This window comes from Aythya fuligula, chromosome 3 (assembly GCF_009819795.1).
Source record: "Aythya fuligula isolate bAytFul2 chromosome 3, bAytFul2.pri, whole genome shotgun sequence".
NCBI lineage: Eukaryota > Metazoa > Chordata > Aves > Anseriformes > Anatidae > Aythya > Aythya fuligula.
The window spans coordinates 29,677,669-29,687,348 of record NC_045561.1 but is presented as its reverse complement, the minus strand read 5'-3'; the positions used below and the strand labels follow the sequence as shown (position 1 = coordinate 29,687,348).

General features: G+C 40.6%; 1 protein-coding gene across 1 annotated transcript; it reads right to left on the bottom strand.

Moving 5' to 3' along the window:
* Positions 1–2,459: 2,459 nt before the first annotated feature.
* SULT6B1 (sulfotransferase family 6B member 1) lies at positions 2,460–9,244 on the bottom strand. Its single transcript, XM_032185346.1, has 7 exons — positions 9,031–9,244; positions 6,222–6,334; positions 5,882–5,971; positions 4,767–4,893; positions 3,994–4,088; positions 3,551–3,707; positions 2,460–2,642 (listed from the first exon to the last, which is right to left on the bottom strand). Exons 1-7 carry the CDS (start codon positions 9,230–9,232, stop codon positions 2,512–2,514), a joined length of 915 nt encoding a protein of 304 aa, XP_032041237.1. The 5' UTR covers positions 9,233–9,244; the 3' UTR covers positions 2,460–2,511.
* Between the last annotated feature and the right edge of the window lie 436 nt (positions 9,245–9,680).

Genomic DNA, 9,680 nt, shown 5'->3' with positions numbered 1-9,680 from the left:
CTTTTTGGCTGGGTTATTGACACCCTGAACACACGCAAGGGAGCCATCTCTTGCATGCAAAAGATACGGTTATGCTTCTCTTTTCCAAGAAGACCTCCAATTTCTGTTTTGCAATATCATTTTAATATACTTCCCTGCTTTATGATTGTTATCGAGCAGCCCATATGGGAAATGGAGGTGACAAAAATACTAATAGATTAGCGTTTAGCAGTTACCATAATATAGATATCATAAATGCTTACAACTGCTAAAAAATAGTAAGTGTGAAAAAGGTCACCAATACAAAAAAATAAAAATAAAAAAATAAAAGACTGTAGTTAGGGAGTGAAAATATCTCTTCTTTGAAAGGTAGATGATCTGACATTCTTTAAATGCTGTTTGTCAAAAATACCACTTAAAATTTTACTGCTGAGTACCATAATAAAAAGTATAAAAGGGAAAACATTTATAAAATAAAAAATATAAATGGAAAATATAAAACCAAAATTGCTGTCTATATGTATGGCTGAAAGAATATATGTGTGCCTAGTGATTTTCCACAGTATGGAGTTTAATTTTTCTGTTGGGTTTGTGTTTGGTTTTTTTTTGTTTGTTTGTTTGTTTTTGTTTTTGTTTAGCTGCTGTTAAAAGCCATAAGCACTCTGGGCCACTGAATTTGACCTTCAATACCACCATCCGAAAATGTTTCTGTGCTTTTCTATCCTGAATGTGTTTGAGGGAGGTACAAATTTTCCCTTTCTTCAATGACATTTACCTTTCTTCTGTGTCTTCCTACCGCATCATTTTTAACAGAACAGAACCTAAAACACACAGAAAGCTGCAAACAAATTAGCTGCCCCTCACACTCAATAGTCTTCTACTCACTGTTCTTTAATGCTCTTTTAAGAGATGGTAATTAATGAATATGTGAATACATACTGAGAAGAGCCTGCAACTCAGACTGAAAGAACATAAGAATGCCATCTATAAAATATTCCCTCAGATGGCTAAGCGACCTTAGCTTAAATAACCTTGCTGGTCCAAGAGTGTAATAATTTAAGAGTAGTCTATTTAGCATCTTGAGATGGGATTTCCTCTTGAGCTGTCCTGGGATACTTCATGAAAATCTTAAATAGAGAAAGATGGCAGTTTAAGCAGATAGGCTGGCTGTTACTAATCTAGTAGTTCAGGCAACCTACTTTACTAGGGAATAGTGCTCCTTTTTCAACATTATCCTTAACCAGAACCCTTTGAACTTCCTTCTGTTAACTGCTTAGCAGTGACATTAACCTACTACCCCAGCAGGGCCTATTACACCTCAGGCAAATATATGACAAATACAGCTGCTTTCCACCCCACCCCCCACTCCCATCCCCCCATCATCTACAAAGGACTTACATGGAACCTTGGATTTGTTTGGGAAGCTTCATCAACTTTAAACTTTTGCTTGTTTGGTATTAACCCACTTAGTTCTGGTTTGGTATGTTCTATTTTGCTCTGCAATCCTCACTGGTACCCCAGTTTTGGTTTATTGATTTTAAATGGTTGTTATCACAGCTGTAGATTTCAAAAGCAAATTCACATCTACAGACATAAAGTAACCTAGGCAAACCTAGACAATTATGCAAAGTATTTACAGTGTTATGCAAGTAGCACACTTCCTTTTCTCATATCTAAAAAGACCCTTCTTCCACCAAGTGAACCAAAGGGTTACTGACCCTCCTGCCTTGATGCTGTGAAGAAGTCACTTACTCACATTCCTACCAGCCAGGAACTTTTTCATTCACCTCCTTAACGTCCAAAGTGATTTCTCTGGAGTGCTCCAGAGTCCTCCTGACAATCACATGTACAAAACCAGATATTCTCAACGTGTTCCAAATTTCTCCCCTGGGTGAGCAGCAAAGCAAGCCACCACCAGAAGGTGGACTCCAACCTCCATGTCCAAGTTCCCTATTCCTTCAATTGCTCAGGATGAGATCTCACACTACCAAAAGAAAGAAAAATATTTGTGGTGAAAGGGGGAGTCAGTTTCTACCTGAGTTCCTTTATTTTTTTTCTCACATTTATTTACACACAGAAAGTGGCAAAACCCAACAAAACTTTTTGAAATTTCACTTTAAATTGAAATATTATGAACTTCCAAATCTAAAAATCAAGAAACGTCACTATTATTTTAAAAAATCTCTTGGAAAATCACTTCTGACATACTGAATACATTCCCAGTGATTTCAGCATGTTCAAATACTACATATATATTTCACAAAGGATTCTACTAAGTAACATGAAATCATGACAAAAATCAGTTTTAAAAAACAAGTGAAGCCAAAGAACCACAGGTCATTTAAGAGAAGCTGGTACAGTCAATATACTAACTGTATGAGTGAGGGTTGCTTGTGCAAGTTAAGACAGCACAAACAGGCTTGCAATTGCACAGATACACAAAAGTTTCAAATCAAGTATTGTTCTGATTTCTCTTTGATTTCATAAAAGTGAATGAAAAGCTGTCTGGACACAAGATTATTCTATAGATTCTCAGGCCTTGCAGTACACATCATATTTTAACTTTGCTCCCAGCTTGGTTCCTTCTAAGCACACTTTGAATTTGGCATCCATTTCCTTGTTCTGAGCTTCAGTGAAAAGATTTTTCCAGTCTCCAACAACACCTGGAACATAAAGAAAAGTAAAATAATACCCTTGACAGTAAGGAACAAGGAGTATGATTTAAAACAAAACAAACAAAAAAATCCCATCTCATCTTCTGTCAGGATTTTCTTCTTTCTTCTTTTTCTTCTTTCGCTTTTCTTCTTTTAAGAACAACAACACGAACAACAAAAATTAAATTAAAAAAAAAAAAAAAGAGAGAGTCTATGACCCAAGAATATATTCTGCTGCTTTACTTTTGATGTCCTCAAGAGAATATGAACATAAAGGGGACATAGGAAGCTACTGGTCTGCTTTGTGCAGCTGCAGAGTACTAGCAACAGAGCCAGCAGATGTGAAAAGAACTCTGAATGTTCAAAGATGTCACTTGTAACAGCAAGAGCTTTGTGTGCTGTAACCAGACACTGCCCTAAGCTGCAGTCTACTTCTGATCTAGTTTTGGAGAGTCTGTAGCTCTAGCCTGATTCATGGCTAAAAGACACAGCTCAACCTGTGCAGTGTCTGGATTCAATGTGCTGAGTGAGGTTCCTACACAATCCCAAGGGTTAGTTAGAAAATCCAAGAAAAATCTGTGGAAGCACTTTGTCCAGGACACCTCCAGTACTCACAGAAGTCAAAATAAGACTCTTCTCTGTTTTAGTTGGTGCTCACTGCATGCTGGAGGTTGTGCTACATGTAGGGCACTTCTGCTGATCACATTATACAGGGCTTTACTGAATAACTTTGGCCCTTGTGATGAAATCAAGTGATAGGATCCTGAAGCACAGTCAATGTTCCTTAACTTCTAGCCCTGAAAATTATGCACAAAGATTAAGCATCTACTGATCCAAATTCCTGTGTGCCCAAACTGCAGTGCTACCATTCACCAACCTTGCAAAATACGCTGTTTGTTTGCTGTAAACACATTTACCTTTGCGGAAAAGAACTGAGCCAACAGCACCATGAGTTTCTTGAGCCTTGTCCTTCATTGCCTGGAAAGTGGCCCTGTCCACAATAGACTGGATCTGCTCTGCCGCTGGGGAGAATCCAAAGAATTCAGCTATCTGCTTTACACCAGAAGTCAGATTCTGAAAACAATGCAGTGAAAGGGGAGTCACAGAATTTGCTTCCTCTGACAAAGGAGCTACCCACTTGGGATGTGTATAGCTATCATCTACAAACAATATCTTCCTTCACAGTATGTCTTCTACATCATATTGGAGCTCAGCTTTCATATAGCCAGACTCAACTTGTTCCTAAATAGATACTTGATGTTGCTCTTTCAGGAACCTGTGCTTATTGCTTTTAATTTCAGCAATTTTTCAGGGAACAGACTCAGATCTGTTTTGCCTGTCGGTACAGTGCCTGCTTTACCTCTTTCAGGTCTTCATATGTTATGATCATGGTATTCTCATCCTCAATGTGTTTGTTCCAGGTGACTGCATGGTCAAAATAAGATCCCCAGCCAACTGTGAAGAAGCAAAAAAAGCATCAGTGTGACCTTCTTTTATCACTGGGTACTTATTTCTCTCTAACTGAAGAAAAACCTTCTGTTATCCATCAGTTACATCTACGCAAGCAAACAGAACAGCCTGTCTGTTCTGTGGTACCTTGCTACACAACAGAATGATGGAGACTTCCACTGGGCTTTTGTAAGTGTAATGTAAATGTAAGTGGCTTCTGCACAGAAATATGAATTTCCTCTGTGCTTCCCCTCCATTTCTATATTGTCATTAAAGATAACTCTTAAAAGCCAAAGTTAGACATCAGTCTAAATCTAAAATTTGCGTTGCTTATGAGGTGTTTGGCCTCCTACATGCAAACAGCAAAGACAACAAGCTGTCATTCCATTACTATTTCAGATCTGTAGCATTTCCTCCATCACTTGGTGACATAATTTCAGCCCAATACCATTATCAAGCTTCCAGGAGACTCCCGCACACTTGCATGGAAGAGCAAAATACCCAGAAGCAAAGTATATTTTGGACTTTCTCCCCATTCTGGCATTCAGCTGCCTCCTTTATCATGAGGTATGGCCACCAGTAAGCTAATTATGAGACAGATGTTTTCCCACTGGTCCCATTTAGTTGTTTTTAAATATTTTCTTCTGTTCCTCCTTCAGCTACATTCAGTAACTATAGCAATACCTTTTCCATTCATGAACTCGGAGAAGAACTCATCCCAAGAGCTGTAACTGGGGACGCTTGGCACATTGTTGTGGAAATGGAAAAATGAAACAGCTGTATCTTTAGGGTTTCGAAACAGCACTAGTATCTGGAGTAGGAGAAAGAGGTCAGCAGTTGTAGGTGACATATTTACCCTGGCAACCAAAATGAAAGTATAACCAAACATTCTGCAATCAATAACTTACTGGAGGCTACAAAATATTTTCACTATTAGGTAAGGCATTGAGAATAAATGTATAATGTGGTCATAATAAAGACCACTTATCACTTTTAAGATTTGCTTATGTTATGGAGCAATTGTAGAAAGGAACAACGGGAAAAAAGTGTAATATTGTCAGAGAGTACTATCCCACAACTACCTAAGACCTGGGAAATAGCAAGGAAACATTTGCCAGCCCCTTGCTGTAAAAATCTGTTTGATTCTCCTTCAGGAAACCACAGCTGCTACATTTATATTCCATTTTTCAAAGCATGGCAATAATGTACTTGAAATCCTATGAGGCAGCAATCCTCAGAGAAGTGTAAACACTTCTGAAAACATGTTATACATAAAACAGGGAAAAATATTAATGGAACAAGGATAAAACCCTCATTCCTTAACCAACTCCTCCCTTCCTCTGTGGTACATCTCCTAAATGCTATGTACCTGCCATTGCTCAGTGACTGAGAACCAGAAATATTGAAGTTTTAACAGTGTGGCTCTGCATGGAGACAGTCAGTGTCCCAGAGATACTGCTGCCACTTTCATTCCCATCCACAACCATTGTTTTACACAGAAAAGAGCAGCATAAGAAAGAAAAGCATGACACCCCTGCCATTTCTGAGCACTCTCACAGCCTCTAGATCTGTTCTTGTTTATGCACCCCTAGGGTTACTGTATTACAGCAGGTGCTAAGCCAGCTCAGGACTCCTGAGATTCCCACTGTCTCCAAGCTGCTTTTCCTCAATGCCACCTGCATGGGTGCAAGAAAAGGATGCAGCCTGAGAATTATTCTTGTATGTTGGTACCGTCAGAAAAATGAGGCTTGTTCTTGCAGAGAGAGAGAAAAAAAAAATAAAGAAAAAAAAAAGCCCACCTTGGCTTTGTTCTTGAAAATAGACTTGGGGAGGCAATCATAATTCAGATGCGTTGCCAGAATCCTTGGGGATGGAATCTGCTTCATCCTCTTTAGAAATAAACAGAACAATAAGTGAGATCAGGCTTATTACATGAGTGCAGCAGTGATCTGTGAGAGTTGCCAGTGTGAAGCAGAACCTAATCAAAAGGCATTAGTCATCCAAGATTATCCTTTTTCCCCTCTTGGGAGAAATATCTTTACTTGCTGCATGACTTCATTTTAATAACTTGCATGCGGGGGTGCGGGAGAGAAAGAAAACAACAGACTGTAAGTGGTTTAGTAGGTTCTTTTCACTAACCTGGTATTTATCTGGATCTCCACATTCAATAAATGGTAGTTCTGTGCTTACAGGTTTAGTCTGGATGGTGGTGAATATCAAGTCATTTAAAATCTGGATAAGCCAGTTCGCACCTGGACCAAGAAACCCAGAGAACAAAATAAAAAGGTTTATATAAGATCTCAAAGCCTTCTCATTACATGGCTTAATTCAGCATAATAGACAGTCATCAAATTACAGATAATACTAAAGCTCTCAAAAGATTATAAACAAAATAATGTTTTCAGTTAATGAGATCCTCAACGGCTTCTTAGCTGTGACCTTCTTGGCTCACTTACGATTGATATGTGGAAAGCACTGGGGGTAGAACCGACTTAATGATGCACTCAGTATCTTTTTAATACAGTCATAAAGCAATCTGTGACAGACAATAAAGGGAGCTTGCCTGACTTGTACGGAGAAACACTTGGGAAGGGTCTTGGTAGGAGAAAGGAGTGAGCAAGGAGTTTTGCTCATTCTGCAGTGGAGAAGTGTCTGTCCCTCCCTCCTTGCACTGGGTCAAGGATGAAACAGTCATCAATGCAATGCCACCACCAGTGCTCATCCCCAGTTGTGCCTGTTGTTGTCTCCATAAAGCGCATGCCAGAAGAATGCCAGAGGAGCTGCCACCCACCAGACCCTTCAGGAAGGATCTCATGGCAAAGCCTCCCCACACATGGCTGTCCGGGCACCAGCTGTGCTGGGGCAGCACACCTCCACAGCCAGCTCCATGCCCTCCTGCGGCTGCTTTGTGCTGCCTGCTTTCCTCAGCTTCCCGGGGACCTCGCTCTGCGGATGCCCTACCAACTGCTGGTGGGACAGAGCGAGGGAACGGCGTGTTCACCGCGCCTGCGGCACCCTCCCCACGTCCTTGCAGAGGGCCTTGGAAGGCTTCCCGCTGGGGCCACGGGGATGGAGCTGCGGAGCTGCCTCAGCCTCCAGCAGGCTGCGAGTCCCCTGTGAACGCAGCTGCCAGAGGCACTAACAGGGAACACAGGATGCAAACAGCGTTAAGCTCACGCGTGCAGCTGAAAGTTATTCTCAGAAAGGAGCTCTTCCACCCGATGTTACATAAAGTGGCTCAGGACTGTGTCCTATTTATACAGTAATGTGTGTGCAATGCGTACACAGCATGCCATGTCTTATAATACACCTGAATGTATTTATATACCACCAAATACCGTAAGATTTATATATGACATTTTGTGATGTATATAATTTATATCAATCTCCCTTTTACATAAAGACCAATGCCAAAAGCATTAAAAGTCTCTAAATCCATGTCTCCATCTGCCCAGTATTAACTACATGTGCACAAACACTGATTTTATTTTAAACAAAAGCTACAGCTGATAAACCTAAAAGTCTTAGTCCCTAAATCCCATCTTGGCTTCTCAACATGCAACCTGTCCCTGGGAAGCTTGGCATCCAGGAGCTCCGTCAGCCTGCAGCCCCACCTCATCAATGTGTCTCTGCATCAGTCAGAGCTTTCCTCTCCACTGCACACACCTGAGTTGAGGGAAACATTTCATACAGTGAGACTTCACTGTAACTTAACCTTCATAGTCCTCAATAATTAAAAGGAATGAGGACACTGTTAAAGCTCCGAGAGACAAAGCTGTGGTGCCAAGCTTTGTCAATGGCCTGTCCTTATACAGTCCAGCAAAAACCCTGGACTCAAATCCAGCAGAAATAAAGGTTCCTTACAACAAAGATACGTATTTCATATTTTACGTCAGCTCCCTTCTTCTGTATTTGCCCTCTCTTTCTCTTGGCTCAGTTTTGTCTCACAGCTGCCGTATATTTACCCTAAACACTACAAGCTTACTTCTTAAGCCCCTAAATACATAACAGTTTCTTTCCAGATCAGAACTTACCAAGCCAAAACCACAGGAACAGTATGTGCTCTTCACCTTGCTGGATGAGACCTTGGTTAAGGGCCCCCTGATCAGAGACCAACCTGAGTGCATCAGCTACCATGTTATTGCACTGAAATCCTTTCCTGGACCACATTTTCTCTGACAACCCTATGTTTCTGCTGCTTGGGTCTCAAGGCAGAAACACTTGGAAAGGATTTCTTTCCTAGATTGACAAAACCCATCCCTTTCGTATAAGCAACCATCTCACACAAGACATTTATAACACTGATCAAAATCAGCTGGTTGGTTGGCTATTGTTTTTATTGTGTTTCCCCCGCCCCCCCCCAAAGCTCCTATTGCACCTTTCATCCTTTCTGCAAACCTCCGACTACAAGATTTAAAATTCCACTATGTCACAGCCTATCGTTTTTGCAATCACCAAACAAAAAACAATAGTGATGCTGAATATAAGGATAATGCTAAGAAGCTGCTTGAATTTTGCAAGATGCCGTGCCCTGCTGCTTTCTGCTTCTTATAAGGAGTCTACTGCATAACTGTATTGCTTTTGTACATTACACTGCATTACATTACTAACACACTTTTCAGAATGCAGTTTATCATACTGGCAGAGGTATCTTGCCCCACTGATACATAATAACTACATACTTTATTCCCACTTCTTCAGCCAAAAATTGTTGTGAATGCTAAAACATATTATCTCTTCAGAAACATAAACCATATTAAAAAACAGTAGACCAGACTACATAACAGAGACAATGAGCACAAAAACCTGCTGCCTCTGGTTGTACTACAAATGCCCAATATCCCCCCACAATGTAAAACCATCCTCTGTTGGTTATTTTCCTCCTTATGGTGTCAGCTAATTAGTTACAGTATCACAGACTACAGCGAGTAATCTATAATCTATTCACCACATTTGGGGTAAGACACCAGCACCAGATCGTCCCTTCTGGCTTCCAGGTTCTCCAGGGCTTGGAAGGTCTCCGCACTGCACACGGTCATGGGATAAGGAGTCCCCCGGTAGGAGAACAGCAGATCCTTCAGGGAAAGGCCTTCGGACTTGGCCAGTGCTTTATTTATTTCATCAACAAAGGCTTTCCTTTCTTCAGCCATGCTTATCACCTTTTGCTGGGGATTGAAACTGCTGGTCTAATGCAGTTAAGTGCCTTTAAATAGGCATTTTTAAGGGGTGGAGTAGAAATACTTGGCATTATTTCTGCCTCTGCCTCTACTCCTGAAAAACCTTTAGAATTTGATACATTTCTTTCTCTTCCCCTTCCCACCTTTCTGGAAACAGAAACTGGGTTGATCTTGCCCATTTATCATCTACAGAGAAGGAATTACTTTAGTACTAAATCCCACTGTGAGCAAGTAATACTAGCAAGCTTGGCCACCAGGGAGAACAGAATTGGAAAAGAATTGCCCTGTAATAGCAGCAAGGTATTAAAACTAATCTTAAATAACATTAATAGGAAAAAAGAGCCTCATAGGAAAGTCCTTAGTAATGAAAGTCCCGAGAGATTTTGACAATAAACTCATCTCCATACCATGAATCAAGAAA